The sequence below is a fragment of the Capra hircus genome, chromosome 25, assembly GCF_001704415.2.
Source record: "Capra hircus breed San Clemente chromosome 25, ASM170441v1, whole genome shotgun sequence".
NCBI classification, from domain to species: Eukaryota; Metazoa; Chordata; class Mammalia; order Artiodactyla; family Bovidae; genus Capra; species Capra hircus.
Window position 1 is genome coordinate 10,418,825 of NC_030832.1, and position 16,320 is coordinate 10,435,144.

General features: G+C 45.7%; 1 protein-coding gene across 1 annotated transcript; it reads right to left on the reverse strand.

The window, feature by feature from the left end:
* RSL1D1 (ribosomal L1 domain containing 1) lies at positions 401-12,285 on the reverse strand. Its single transcript, XM_018040471.1, has 9 exons — positions 12,105-12,285; positions 9,481-9,620; positions 7,577-7,715; positions 6,508-6,656; positions 6,319-6,420; positions 4,161-4,254; positions 3,947-4,072; positions 2,777-3,049; positions 401-1,028 (listed from the first exon to the last, which is right to left on the reverse strand). The coding sequence occupies exons 1-9, from the start codon at positions 12,201-12,203 to the stop codon at positions 702-704; spliced, it is 1,449 nt and encodes a 482-aa protein (XP_017895960.1). The 5' UTR covers positions 12,204-12,285; the 3' UTR covers positions 401-701.

Consider the following 16,320-nt stretch of genomic DNA (forward strand, 5'->3'; position numbering starts at 1 on the left):
GAATAAGGAAAGGCTATGGGAAATAAGTATTTTCTTGCCTCCAATGTGCAGGATTAGATCCAGGGCTTCTCTAATTGATGATAGTTAATTTCCCTCATCAAATGCATGCTAATTCAGTGATCTGGAACCTTGGGCCATGGAATCAATTATTCTATTTCTGATTCAAGGGTCTTTTCCAGGATCCATCTCAGCATGGGGGCCATGAAACTGGAGTTGGTCACCAGTTCCATGGCTGATTCGCATGTAAGTCCACCAGTGGCCTGCAGACAAGCTCTGGATACGTCTGCACAAATTACTGTGATGGAGCTGTCAAGTGAACAAATGGTTGAAAGCAGATGAAGAAAATAATTATTTCATAGGCATTCAAGTAAAACACCAGCAAGATTTGGAATGCCAACAGTGTATCAGGAAACAAATGTGACACTTTAATAATAATAAACACAACCACGAAGAAGCACTGTATTTTCCCTCTATTATATTAGCAAATACACAGAAGAACAAAATAAATGGACTTACTTTCAACTACTGGTTCTTTTATATCCATGAATATGTATCAGAGTTACTTGTGGAAGTATTAAAAAGTATATTGAAGTCTAGGTAGGCCTCACTCTGAGGTCGCAGCAGGGGTCAGAGTCAGAACCCAGGTATTTTTTTTTACAAGCTCTTCGGATGGCTGGGTTTCCTGCTGGTTGAGTCTGATTTTAGGCTGACTGGGGTACTTTGGGTTTTTTGGGTCGCCGTGTCAGGGTACGGGGGGCTTTTTTCACAGAGTTACTAGCAGTGGTGAAGAACTTGGCCTCTGGCTTTTTGGGAGTCTGTCTTAGGTCTTTTTTCCCCAGGGAAGAGTTTCTTTCTTTCTCCACCTCTTCTTTGACTCTGGCCTTCTTCCCTGGGCCTTTCCCTGGGGTCTTGGGCTCTGCAGCTACTGGGGTCTCCAGGGCTGGGGAGGCCTTTCTCTTCTTCCCATGAGCTGTGTTGGGACCAGGACTCTTTTTCAGAGACTTCTTTCCTGTGGCAGCTTTTTGTATCTAAGAAAAAGAAAAAGGTGGGTGAATATGGGCCAGACTACTGACAATGTAACCCAAAGAGCTTCTGTTCCTAAAATTTAGGGAACCCCTAAAAGGCACACTGCAGCACAAAGAGTTAGGAACGGCTTTTTCCTTCTGCCTTGCAAACATTTTGAAAGGCAGCTGCATTTCATTATTAACGACTGTAGAAAGGACCCTCCATCTTCTTGGTGCAATCAGTGGAAAACCATCTTTTCCTATGGCTGGGGCTAAGGGCTCCGGGAAGCACACGCTGGGAGCACAGCAGGGAGACCTGTGACCTCATCCTGACTCTTCTTCACCCCCAGGAGTAAATTCCCTATATGTGGGTTAGGGCACTGGGTTACCTGCTGAAAACCAGGTTGGCTGGCCAGTTACCCAGTTAAAACCAACTGTGGGGCGTGTTAGAAAAAAGCAGGGCCTGTACTCCAGGCTGGGACACCTGGATTTTCCAAGCACCCTAGATGATCCGAGGACAACATTCCAGTAATGGACTGTGTCCCACATAGACAAACAATATAGACAAAACTATCAACAGGACTTTGTTTCTGACAATGTAAAACAACAGATGGAAATTTTGAAAAACATTAAAAACATGATGAAACTTTCTTATCTTTCCCCAAATTTCCTAGGTGGTTCAAAAGGCATACACACTTCTACACTCTTTTCCAACCATGCTGCACAGCTTGTGGGATCTTAGTTCCCCGACTGGGGATCGAACCCGGGACCATGGCAGTGAAAGCGCTGAGTCCAACCACTGGACCTCCAGGGAACTGCCGACACTTGAATACTCTTGAATCATATCACCCCGGCAGTGATGCTTTCCCCTCCAGCATATCACCTTCCAGTCACATTGAAACAAATACAGCTTACTTCTATAAACAATTATACTGCTTGTAGTAAACATACTAATTATCAACATTCATTTCAAATATATTTTAAAAATCTCAATTAGCACTTTGGGGATACTTTAAAAGGAATATTTTCACTAACAGAGGAAAAGTATAATTCTGTTGCAGATTTTAAGGATTACTGTTCCAAAAAAATACATAATAGGTAAACTGCAGGGACAGCCATGGGACGACCCTGACGGGCTATGCCCAGAGAGGCTGTGAGTCTCCCAGACACGTGGTGAGGGCCACCCTCCAATCTCTTAAAAAGGACCCACTGCTCCCCTCTGAGGTCTCTCCCCAATGGCTGGATGGATACTCTGAGTGAAAACATTAACAAAGCACCCCAAAATAAAAAAACTCAGTTCCTTTAAACCACCTCCTCTGAAACCCATGAAGTCAGACCTCCGTTAAGAGCCACGCAGGGCCAAGTGTTTGCAAAGGTGTCAGAGGCAGGACCCAGCACCCAAGTTTCCCCTCAAGTAAGTTTTCTGAGATGAATTATGTGGTGACTGAGGACTCACCTTCGCAAACTGAGTCTGCTCTTCAAAACCACAGGCAACATGGTTAATTATTAGCATTATTAATATGGCTGAGTCTCCCATGATTCCAAGGTACATGAAGAAAGCACTGGCTGACTACAGGTCACTCCAATATTTGAGGGGGGCAGAGTCAGTCAGAGGTTCTTGGGGCTCACCCTGGCATTTTTCATCCCTTACTTCACAAATTTCTACAAGAGCTGCCTCCCAGGTATAGCACTCCCTGTCCCTCAGCAGTGCCTACTGGCACACGTGGGCCCCAGAACCCATCCACAACAGGCACCAAGATTAATGAAAATACCTTGGCGCTTCCTGCAGCTGGAGTTTCCTTCAATGGCACCAGCAATGGGATTTCATCTTCAGAATCGTCTTGTGCTTTAGGCAGGGTGCTCACCCCACCGGTCTCCTCCTGGGGTGCAGGGTCCTGGGCTGGAACATCCCCAGTTTTGGGGGCCACTGCATCTGTGGTTGGGGCAGGTTTGGCCTTTCTAGCCTGCTTCAGAAGCTTCTTTTCTTTCTTCTCCTGCTGTCTTTTAAGAGCTCTTTCTTTCTTCTTTCGGCTTTTCTTTGATACCTCCAAAAAGAACCAAGCGTAATTTTAAGAGTGGAATCTTCTTAGCACGTGTAGTCAGGTCTTTCGTCAGCTCCTGAAAGGGCCTAGACTTGCACAAGATCCAAGCAAACGAGCCCCACTGCCACCACTTGAAACCCAACTCCACTTTGTCTCAAAGCCACAGCTAAAGATGCATTTTATGTGGTGAATTCTATCCAGAATCTGGGTATGTAAGTATGTGGTCACCGGCTGTGTGGAAGTCAACTCTGTCTATAGGCTGAGTTACGAATAATTCGGAACTGTATAGTATATGTTGTGAAATAGCTGGTCTTCCATACATGCAGGGTTCCATACCTACAGACTCAACCAGATGTGAATCAAAAATATTCAGGCGGGGGATCCCCAAAGTTCAAAACAGCAAAACTTAAATTTGCTGCACTCTGGCAACTCTTTACATAGCATTCACACTGCATTCAGTATTATAACCTAAAGATGATTTAAAGTATACAGGAGGATGTGTGTAGTTTAACTTATATACGGGACATTGTTGTTCGGGCATGTAAACAAACAAACAAACAAACAAGACACTCACTGGACACACGGATGAACACGGCTAGAGAAAGACTGAATCAACTAGGAGACTGGTCTCACCAATAACAAAAGGGTCCACTTTCTCTCCTGCCACTTTTTACAATAGTACCAGCAGTATTTAAAACCCACAAGCCAGAACCAAGAGGCATGTCAGCCTCAAGCAGTCTTACATTTTGCGCACGAATAACCAAGTACTCAACAGCCTAGATTTTGGGTTTCCTCTTCCTCTCAGCCTCTCCTGCAGGCTCTTGTGAACCTCTGTTCTCTCTTCTTGGGCTGTGCTTACAGACATGATGAAGCCTGTCCAGGATATGAACGTCTACTAACCTTTTTCAACAGGTCTCGTGTGCGGAGTCCCTTGGCTTCACCCTGACTGCTGACAAAGGAAGAGAAGACAGGGAGGGAAACCGACCGCTCAGTCTTCACGAACAAGAGCTTCACGCTCTCCCACTTCTGAAACAGAGAGAAGAGCAACGTTACCCTTGCGGGTTTTGCTTCTTTTATATGAAGGACTGACTGCGAGACGTCTGCGAGACTGTACCTCCGGCAGTTTCTGCGAGAGCCTTTTTGCAACAGCAACGACATTTTCAACGATGTGCTCAATCGGCATCCCCGTGTGACCGATCCGGATAGTGCTGGAAAAGCATCCGACAGAGATGTGAAAATGTAATTTGCTTCTCAAAATAAAGCGTAGGCTGGTATGTGACAACCAGAAGTGCACAACTGAAACATTTTTTTAGGGCAGAAACACTAAGATCTTCAGGCCCTTCATTTAGTTTAAGAGAAGATGATCATCTTTCCTGTTCTAGCAGAAATACCCCCCTCCTGAAATATCAAGAGGTGATTAGCGCTGTTCTCTTGTGACCTAGATGGGAGGGAAATCCAGGAGGGAGGGGGTCGTGTATATGTATGGCCGATTCGCTTCACTGTACAGCAGAAACTAGCACAACTTTGTGAAGTAACTATACCCCCACCATCAAAATAAGAAGGGACTGAGGAGCTGGCACATAATTGTGTGAGGCTGGGAGGGTCAGTGGGGAGGGCCACAGGGAATTCCACCTGCCTTCTGGAGAACACAGGTCCCCAGGCCAGCCCTCAAGCTTTGCTGAGGGTGATAACCCCCAACAGTGGCTGTTCTGCAAAGGACCCACTCCCAGGAGGACCACTTGCTATCTTTATAGCCCCTCTGCCCTGAGGCAGCATCAGCTGCTTGTGGAACAGCTTCTGGCCAAGAGCAAAACTATCTCCTCAACTGAAGCAGAGGGCACCCACGGGCCAGCGGAGAGCCCAGAAGTACCCACAGCTCAGCCACCAGGTCCCCTGGTCCTACCAGCTCCCACTCTCCCTACCAGGGGAGCTGATAGGCAGGTTGGCTGTTGGTGGGGTATCTGCAGGATGAGGGTGACACGGGCTGGTGATCCCACTCCTCTCAAGCCAAAGAAGGGGCTCGCCCATTCTGTGTGCCCACTGGCACTGACCTGCAAGCACACCCTGAACCAGGCCTCTGACCCTCAAGCTAACTGATTCCCATCAAGCACTACTTTTATGTCAGCCTATAATATATAGAGTGGGGGGTCCAGGCCTAACCATCAACTCTACTTAGCTGCTTAACTCACCCAAGAAGGACGGTTCCCACCAGCAGGCAGAAGATAACACCAGAGTCCACCAGTCTCCCCAGCCATACCCTGCCCTAACTTGTCCGGAGACACTGCGGAGGGCTGGTCTCCCTGGTGAGCAGAGCCAAGACATCCTGTTTTGTTATGGATGTGACCACTGGGTCCACATGGGCTTCTGGGGTATCTCTGGGTGGAAAGGCTCTACAGCCCTGCCCTACTGGCAGCCGCTCATCCCTATACCACAGATGTCCCAGTCATCAGATTACGTGTTTTATGAAATGATGTTGAATTATGTTCCTCCACACAACTCAAACTTAACCCTCCCTTCAAGCACTCAAACTCAACCTGCTTTTCAGTCTAATTTAAAGAAAAAAAGAAAGAAAAAGGCTGAGCTGCTATCTGTCCACCTGAAGGCTGGGATGCAGTCACTGTCCTAAGAGGTCTTTGGTGGGTGTGGGGATTCCACCCAGCTCAGCATTCCAGGAAAGAGAAGCTCCATGAGACCATGCCGAGATATAAGACGGGCTGGTGAAACAGGGGAGATGCAGAACTCACTTCTCAAGAAAAAGCAAGACTGAAGTAGGCCTTGACTTTAAGGGACAAATGATGCTGGTCAACACAGAAACCCAGAACTACTAACATTCCCTAAGCATTGGTCTTATTCTCCTGTTTACTGGAACATCTGGAGATGCCCTATCCAATACAGTAAAAGTCAGCAGACATGCCTTTTTAAATTCAGCTAAAAACAAGTGAAGTTGGAAATTAGGTTCTTCAGCTGCAGCAGCCACATCACAAGCTCAGCAGCCACGCGTGGCTCATTCTCCTGTGAGACTGCACAGCCACAGACTGTCTCCAGCACTGGGGAAAGTTCTAGGGGGCAGCACCGTTCTAGAGAACTGAATACTCCTAAGGAATAAATCTTAGTTTATCTGAAGAATCTGATTTCATTAACACCATCTTATAAATGTTTAAACAGCCCCCGCTGTTGTTCAGTCACTGAGTTGTGTTTGACTCTGCAACCCCAATAAAACCATTACTAAAGATAAAATTAAACAGAGGCACACCTTCACGCCTTTTACCTACCTGCAAGAGCCGCTCTTAGAGATGTTTAAGACAGTTCCCCCAATGCAGTCGTTGATCTCTCTAGATAAAGTCTTGGACTGAAGGTTTACAGATACTGGAACCCTAGAACAACACAATGGCTCTTTACTGCAGCACATAACAGCCATAAACATCACGTTACTCAAGTCCAGTCACTGCTGAGAAACTTACTTCTTTCTGTTGTAGAAATGCCTCCCCAGATGTGAGGGCAAGAGCCGCCTGATTCTGGCATCTGTAATGAAGAAGTCAAAACTACCCAAGAGGCGGAGCTTGGCTTCATAGGCTTTATATTCCTTTTTTAAAGTTCGGAGAGGAATAATCTAGACAATTTAAGAAAATGTAAAAACATGAATATACAAAATAGTAACAAACTCAGTGACACAGCAAACAAACTTCTGGTTACCAAAGGGGAGAGGGGAGGGGGAGGGGCAAATTAGGAGTCTGGGATCAACAGATACAAAACGACACTGTAAACCAACTATACTTCAATAAAAAAGAAAAAGGAGAAAGAAAGCAGGGGGAAAAAAAAGAGAAGTATAAAAACACAAAAACACTAAGAACCTGGACAAGAAGAAGAAATACAGGGACAATTTGTGTTTAGATTCTAAGATGCCCTGGAGTCACAGCTGAGTAGACACGAATGTGCCTGAAACAGCGCAGGCACTAGGCTGACTGCTGGGGACACAGAGGAATGAGCGGGACCCTTGGCTAAAGAAACTGCACCGCCAACGACAGAACCGGCGAGAGGTGCCGAGCCGGAGGCAAACCCAGGACACCCCGAAGGAGAAAGGAGCAATTTAACAGAGCAACCTTCTGTAAAATCTTCAAGACAGAAACATCGCTGACGCACATGTAGAGCTCTTAGGCCAACCAACCTCAACAGCTCATTCGTTACAAGCTAGAGGGAATATGCCCTACCCAAAGCCAATGAGAATTTAAAAGGGAAAATTAAGTTAAAAACTAAATTCCCAGGAGAGGAACATGAAATAGGTAATTATTACTTGTCACTTCAACTGAAATCTTTTTTTTTTTGGTGGTGGTGGGGGGGGCGGCGGGGGGTAGGGGTCAGGAGCAGGCGCAGGGCAGAGCCAGAAGGCATGAGGGATCTTAGTTTCCTGACCAGGGCTCAAACCCAGGGCCCCTGCAGTGGAAGCACAGGATCTTTACCACCGGACCACCAGGGAAGACCCTCTTGTCACTTCAACTGTAGTTGTCTTGAAAATATTAACCTGCTCCCTACCTGAGAAATGGTTTTGATCCCATGCTTGTTTAGAAGCTTCTTATAATAATGTTCTGTCTGTTCAGAGCTTAGATTTGGTTCATCTTTGGTAAATAAACACACGTCTGCTAAATCTGATCGAATACCATGAGGCAAAGACCTGCAAAATACATGAGACACACCAAAGAATAAAGCATTTTAACAGATCATATATACGTTTATATTCCACAGAATACACAATAAATCCAGTCATTTCAATAAACTTTATTCATGGTTTTTAAACAAATAAGCTACTGAGCACAGCACACACACACAGTTTTCAATGGCACAGAAAAGTTAAGATTCAAATACTAAATCACCACAAATATCCACAGACTGAAATAGCATTAACATTTGGGATGCGGTTAAGAGTTAAAATATATCAAGGACACTCAAAATAGTACAAATGTACTATAATTTGGCCACAACACACATGGCATTTTAGTTCCTTCAGGGTTCAAACCTATGCCTCCTGCATTGGAAGGTGGAATCCTACCCAGTGGCCCGCTAGGGAAGTCTGATCATTATTTTATATGTTTGGTATATATAGCACTATGAAGTGCTAGAATAATCCAGTTTCATAAGGGCAGTTGCAGTTCAGAACACCACCTTGCAGAAACCTCTGGGCTCCATAATCATAACTCTTATGAGCTGAAACAGAAACCGGAGCAAACCCACAGGGACCAGCAAACATGCGCTATGCTGTCTCAAAAAGGGAAAAAAAGGCTTAGCTTGGGCGCTAGGTCTATGTGTCCTGAGGAAACATGTCCTTAGTTTAAGAGGAAAGCAAGCCTCAGCAGCAGGACTTGGACAATGAGATGGCAAGTGGCAGAAATCACAAGAGCTGAGTGGTTGGGAAAATAACCTGGACAATGTGAGGGCAAAAGTGTGGAATAAACAAAGAACACACCCGGACATGTGAAGCAGTAACTAAAACAACATGGCTAGGGCTGCTCATGGCGATGAGTTAAGAGTCTGAGGGTTAAAGGGGTCTTCCTAGTTTGTAATCATTCTTAAAAAAAAAAAAAAAAAGTTTTTAGATGGCTTCATTGACTTTGTTACAATGTTTCTGTTTTTTGTTTTTGGCCAAGAGGCATGAGGGATCCCAGCTCCCCAATCAGGGATCGAACTTGTCCCCCGCTGTATTAGAAGGTGAGGCCCTAGCCATTGGACATCTGGGGATAACATGTCTAATTGTAGTTATTCGTAACCCCTATCCTCCACTCTTACGGGGGAAAGAAAAGCTATCCTGCATCTTGCTTTCTATAACAGATCTAGCTTTGGAAATGAAGGATTCCACAGAGAGGAAGGTTACCAGACAGAATACAGGACACCCAGTTAAACCTGAATCATTTTTTAATTATGTCCCCATGCTACATGAGACCTACTTACACTAACAAAAAAAATTCCCCTGTATTTTTATTTGCTAAGTCTGGCATCTTTGACCTAAGAGTTATAGTAATAAGAATGTGTAATCTTCATGGGTTTCTTTTCTGTAAGGAATTCACTGTCAAATTTTTAATAATCTCTGTATATAGGAATGAGTTTAGCGCCTCAGTAATTTTAGCTTGGAACTAGTTAGACATGGGAAGATAACAGATTCTATGAAAATACAAAAGCTGCTTCATTTATTCTAACCTTTGTCCTCTCAAAAACCAGGTTTTCAGATTCAACAGAACTGAATCTGGCTTTGGTCAAATCATCCACCAACCATTCAGAAAACTGACGGAATTTTTAGAAAATTTAAGCAGGTCTAAATCCGATGGTTTTCAAATCAGATATTTTGAGTTTGCAAAGTTTCCACCAAAAACTAAGTTGACAGTTGTTAAAGTTCCACGAAACAGCCAAGCAGTTAAGAACAGCAAAAGTAGGAAACAAGAACTTACAATCTGACCCTCAGTTCTTTACTTGGAATTTTCCATAATACCACCATTAAAAAGAAATTTTCATTCTCATTCAGAAGCAATCCATTCGCGTTTTTCCTGGATCTGGAATGTGCCAACAGAGCCTCCACTGCCTTCTTAACCTGCAAAGTGGAGATAAACAAGTCAAATTTCAATTGAATTTAGCAAAATTCAAAATCTAGCCCCTCCCCAGAATTTGCCCCTGCTCAATTTCTGTTCTCGCAGGTAATCTCCACAACCATACTCATCAAGATTGTGCAATGTGTAATCAGAGGAATGCAGCCACCTGAAGTCCAGTGGTTAAGACTGCGTTTCCACTGCAGGAGGCACAGGTCCCCGCAAGGCCAAAGCAAAACATTAAGCGGGAGCAGGCTTCCCCTGCACTCAACAATGAAGGCAGCAAACCCCATAAAAGCACAACACATCTGCATCTCACATTTTCTGAGTGCCTATCATGCGCCAGGCCCGCCTGGCCCCCTTGCTTTGTTTGCAGCACCTTCTCCGATCCTGGAGAGCAGAGCCCATTTTTAAATCTGAGGAAGTTACCAAGGATCAAGTGACTTGGCCAAACTGCAGGGGGTATGTGTATACATACAGCTTATTCATCTTCCTGTACAGCTGAAACTAATACAACGCTGTAAAGCAACTATACTCCAATAAAAATTAATGAAAAATAAAGCTTTCTAATTTGCAGCTTTATTTCTAACAAAGCCTAATCAGAATGTTAAAGTGAAAACCAGTCCATCTTAAAGGATATCAGTCCTCAATATTCATTGGAAGGACTGATGCTGAAGCTGAAACTCCAATACTTTGGCCACCTGATGCCAAGAACTGACTCACTGGAAAAGACCGCGATGCTGGAAAAAATCGAAGGCAGGAGAAGGGGACGACAGAGGATGAGATAGTTGGATGGCATCACCGACTCAATGGACATGAGTTTGAGTAAACTCTGGGAGTTGGCGGTGGACAGCAAGGCCTGGCGTGCTGCGGTTCATGGGGTCGCAAAGAATCGGACATGACTGAGTGACTGAACTGAAAGGGAAAACTTGGTAGGACATTTCTTTAGAATACCCAGAAGGAGTCAAACCAGTCGTGTGGTTTTCAAGGTATAATCTGGGCCTGTTTTAGAGACATTCCCCTTTCTCTTTCCCCACTCTATTGCTGTTATAAGGTGATTTCTTTTGTGTTCTGATACCTACTCATCTTGTGAAAAACTTAAAACATTTAAGCAATGTTAAACTCAGAGAAGGAGACAGCAGAGGATGAGATGGTTGGATAGCATCACTGACTCAATGGACATAAACTCCAGGAGATAGTGGGACAGAGGAGCCTGGCATGCTCTGGTTGGACACGACTTAGCAATGGAACAACAAAAACTCTGCGAGGCAGTTCAAAATGGAGTCACAGTGGCCAGCAGGAACTTCGTATCAGTTGCTTTAAGACATATGCTAGCAATTTCCCTGGTGGTCCAGTGGCTAAGACTCTGTGCTTCCAACGCAGGGGCCTGGGTTCCAACCCTGGTCAGGGAGCTAGATCCACATGCAGCAACCAAGAGTTTCCACATGAGGCCACTAAGACCGGGATCTGTCAAATAAATATTTTTTAAAAGCCTGTGCTAAGACTGCAAGTGTCTCAGAGTGATAAACTGAGAGTGTTACTTTAGATGAGAAATTTGATGGGCAATGTGTGTGGAATAGAAGGAGCAACTGATAGAGCCATGACCCACTCCCCTGTAATAACTGTGTGCTAAGTCTCTTCAGTGGTGTCTGACTCTTTGGAACCCCATGGACTCACCAGGCTCCTCTGTCCATGGGATTCTCCAGGAAAGAATATTGGAGTGGGTTTCTATTTCCTTCTCCAGGGGATCTTCCCCACCCAGAGATCAAACCCTGCGTCTCTTACGTCTCCTGCACTGGCAGGTGCGTTGTTTACCACCACTCCTCAAAAAGAGACTCTGGAGCCGAGGGACGTGACGTCTCCTCGCTGCCGAGAGCTGTTTCAGACGGATACTGCCGGAGGCCTTGTTTCAGTAGGAGCCTGCTTCCCTCTCGGCCTTGTTAAGAGACCAGCTGCCGGACTGCTGTTTGTGCTGCGACGCCTCCTCCCAGGACTTCTCCTTGGAGGCTACTCTATGTTCCGCGCTAATTATTTGCAATCAACTGAGAGGTTTATGAATTGTCAGAAACAAAAGCAAAAAAGGCAAACGGCAGGGAAGCAGAGCCAGGTGGGCCTCACTCCAGGGCCCCAAGGTATACTGAAATCCAATTCAAGGTACGGGACTCTCCTGGCGGTCCGGCGGTTAGGACTCTGAGCTCACACTGCAGATGGCATGGGTTTCATCCCTAGTCGGGGAACTAGAACCCCGAGAGCCGCGCGGAGCGGCCATTAAAAAAAAAAAAAATCAACTCAAGAGAGCCAGGCCGCAGGGCTGGAGGAGGCGGGCGTCTAGCCGGCTGTTTAAGGCAGCGGGAAAGTGGAGGACACTGCGAACGAGCGACCCTAAGCCCAGAAGGCGTCCACACCGGCGCGGAGCCCGCCCTCGGAATCCGCGACTCACAAGGCCTCGGCCGCCCCGCTTCCAAACTCCCCGCCCGGGGGCCACTTACCTGCTCTTCGTCCAGCTGCTCCGGGCCGGCCGGGGTCTCCGGACTCGAAGCTGAAGTCTCGGTTGAGGCTGACGGCGGGATAGAAGCCGAAGCCTCCATGTCGCCTTCACCGCGTGGAGACTCGCGTGCCGACCCGGGAGCTCGCTCTCCGTGCGCACGCGCGGACTCAGGCCCGTAGCCGGAAGCTGGGAGGCGGGAACCGGACGCTCGCGTCACTTCCGGGAGCGCGGGGTCCGGCGCTTCGGCGTCGCGGCGTCAGGGATTGGCGGGCTCGAGCAAACTGAGGTAGGCTCCCCCTCTGCGATCTGAGTCGCTACGGCGAGGGGCATAGATGCCTCTCAAGTTTCTTCAGCCCCCGGTGTCTGTGAGGCGCGGGGAGCAGCCTGGCAACGCCTGGCTCTCACTCTTCCGCGAAAGCGGGCGAGCGCCCTGAAGCGGAAAAGAAGGCCCGCTGTGGGTGGACCCTCGACTTGGGAGCAGGAGGCACGGGGCGTGGGAAATCTGGCTCCACCACCTACCTGGCGGGTGACCTGGGGCGAACCCCCGCGGCTCCCCAGGCACAGGCCCTTCCCCGCCTGAAGGTTTCGTGCACGGGAAACACCGTGCGAGTCGTTAAGCGGTGTGGGGCCCGAACGGTGAGCCGAGGCCGGTCTCCTGAGCTTCGAGTTTCACAGAGGCGGGAGGTAAGAGCAAGAGCAGGTAACGGTGCAGACTGCAGAACGGGAGAAGGCCCCTCTTCCTCCCCGCGGCCCCACAGGAGACCACTGGCTACCTGTTTCTCCTGGAGCTTTCCAGGGATGGTCTACGTATGTTTGCTGCTGCTAAATCACTTCAGTTGTGTCCGACTCTGCGACCCCATAGACGGCAGCCCAACAGCCTCCCCCATCCCTGGGATTCTCCAGGCAAGAACACTGAAGTGGGTTGCCATTTCCTTCTCCAATGCGTGAAAGTGAAGTCGCTCAGCCGTGTCCGACTCTTCGCGACCCCATGGACTGCAGCCTATGAGGCTCCTCCGTCCAAGAGATTTTCCAGGCCAGAGTACTGGAGTGGGTTGCCATTGCCTTCTCCGTCTACGTGTGTTTAGGAAATACTTACACTTTTTTCTCTTTATGGATGGTTGGGCTTCAGTTTAGTTTTTTTTTCTTTTTTAAGACAAGTAGTAGGCTCTATGCCCATTGTTCTGTACGTTGCCCGTTTCTCTTAAGGTATCTTAGAGGTTGTCCAAGTCAGTACTTAGGGCTTTGCCTCTTTTTTTGTTTGTTTTTACAGCCATATGGCCTTTCACCACGGAGGTAAACCAGAGGGTTTTTTTTAGGAGCTTTTTGATGGATAGTCAGGATAGCTCATTTTGCAAAGAGCTACAGATAACATGTGTATGTATGGCTGAGTCCATCTGCTGTCCACCTGAAACTCACAACATTGTTAATTGGCTATACTCCAATACAAAATAAAAAATTTAATTAAAAAGATTAAGTACAAAATACTGTACATAAAATAGATAAGCAGCAAACATTTACTGATAAAGAAATTAGCTGAATCGCTGTGTTGTACACCTGAAACTAACACTATTATAAATCAAATATGTTTCTTAAAAAGCTATGAAAATTTTGATATGAAAGGATGGGAGTGGGATGCTTTCCATGTCGGTTGCTTTCAAGGAAAATGCTCCTTCCCTATTGCCAAAGCTGAAAAAAGGGGAGTTCTGCTGATCTCTGATACTGACTTTGTCTTAAAAAAAAATAAAATTATTGAAATACAGTTAATTTACAGTATTATGTCTCGTTTTATCTTTAACCAAAAACTTGTAGGAAAAATGTTCTAAACCTTTGGCACCAATTCCCACTTGCCTGTTTTAGAATCTGGAATTCTAAATGGAATTTAGAATTGGAATTCATCTTAACACGATAATGAGCTGTTACTTTAGGCTTCATGTACTGTGTCTCCTAGTATTCTGAAAAGAACATGGGGACTGCCATATGTTGTGTCATCTGAATTCAAGTCAAGAGCCTGACTTCCAGGCCAAGGGAACAGCAGGAATTCAGGTAAAAGAAGATGGTGGTGTTTGGAAGTAGTAAGTGGCTGGAGTAGGGATGTGCAGAGGGGAGAAAGAGGAGATGAGGCTAGAGTGGGTATCTTAAGGGATTAATTGTCAAGCTGAAGTTTTATATTTTGGAGAAACCATACGGATACAAGGTTTTTGAACTAGTGTCAGGGAAGAAGAGGAATTAGTAATGAATTAGACTTTAGGAAAGTTGATCTTTCCGTGGTATTGTAGTGGTTAAAAGAGTCGTATGCCCACAAATCCACTGAAGCCTTAAGTGATGGAGTTTCATTCCCCTATCCCTTGAGTAAGGGCTTGACTTAGTGATTTGCTTTTAGTAAATAGAATAGAGCAGAAGTGAGGGGATGTCACTTTGGAGAGTAGGTTATAAAAAGACTATAGGTTCAACCTTAAGTGTTCTTCCCCCTCCCTTTTTCTGTTCAAATTACTTGCTCTGGGTGAAGCTTTGAGAAGTCCTGAGACTACTCAGGCAACCAAGTGAGACTTTGCCGGTGGTCCCATGGTTAAGACTCCAAGCTTCCACTGCAGGGAGAACTAAGGTCCCGCAGGCTGCACAGCAAGGCTGAAAAGAAAAAAGGAAACTGGAAATACATGAGACTGCCAAAAGCAGCAGCAGAGAGTCAGAATAGAGATATGGAGAAGCCCCATTAGGAGACAGGAGGAAAAAGAGCCTATAAAATCGAGAAATCATTTAGGATATAAAAGAAAACCAAGAGGGTGCTTAGGAATGGAGAAGTGAGGATGTGTTAATACCAGAAATACTGAAGAACTTCTGGAAAGCCATTTGTTGGGCAGTTAAGTCATGGTAACCTTACAGAAAACAATTTCAGTGAAAGGATTATGAGAGTTATGAGTGAGAGAGGAAAAAAATGGAACATTGGTATATTTTAAACTTTTATTTACCATTAAGGAAGATGAAAGTGAAAGTGAAGTCACTCAGTCACGTCCGACTCTTTGCAACCCCAAGGACTGTAGCCTAACAGGTTCCTCCGTCCATGGGATTTTCCAGGCAAGAATACTGGAGTGGGTTGCCATTTCCTTCTCCAGGGGATCTTCCCAACCCAGAAATTGAACCCAGGTCTCCCTCATTGTAGGCAGATGCTTTACCATCTGAGCCACCAGGGAAGCCCAGGCTAAGGCAGGTGAAATAAGTGAAACTATTTTTGTGTCCCAGGGAATTCTTTATATCGCCAATTCTCCTTACAATCCATGATAACACATATAATAGCACTTGGTTATCTACCTCTCTGTCTTCCCTGGTAACTCAGTCGGTAGAATCTGCCTGCAATGCGGGAGACCTGGGTTCAATCCTTGGGTCAGGAAGATCCCCTGGAGAAGGAAATGGCAACCCACTCCAGTATTCTTGCCTGGGAAATCCTATGGACAGAGGAGCGTGGCAGGCTACAGTCCTTGGGGTCACAAAGAGTTGGACACGATTATATATTTAAATATAGATTTATATAGGTATAAATGCTATGTCAACCTCTAAAGCATCTGTTGAGTTACTAGTTAGCATTTTTTATTTCTCCACAGATTGAATATCTGTGGTCTTATCCTATTCACTTTCAATAGGTCGCAACTCGTGTATGTGCTTACTACAAGGGAGTTTACAACTTAACAGGGCAATAGGGCAAAGTAAGACCTATGAGGCAGGATGTGATCAATGCTGTAATTTTTATAAGCTGCCACATGAACTCAGATTACTTACAAACTGAAAGAATAGCAATAGTAAGAAGAGTTCTTCTCTAAATTTAGTGTTTTCACCCTTGTGTGATAGTGACTGTTGATTAGTTTGTTTCCTCTATGCACTAGATTGAGTCCTTTGAGACCAGAACTGGGGTTCAAATTTACTTGGTACACGCAAGGTCTGCGTGGCATGTGGTGAGTGGACACTGAATCTATGAATCCCTTCTTACCTTCTGAAGGCTTTACTCTTTTAATTTTCCTCCTATTCCATTGTCTTCATTTTCTCCAGTAGCTGTCTTTGTGCTTCATGTGTGTTCTTAAGAAATAGTGCCTAGCCAGGACATGGAAGCAACCTAGATGTCCATCAGCAGACTAATGGATAAGAAAGCTGTGGTACGTATACACAATGGAGTATTACTCAGACATTAAAAAGAATACATTTGAATCAGTTCTAATGAGGTGGATGAA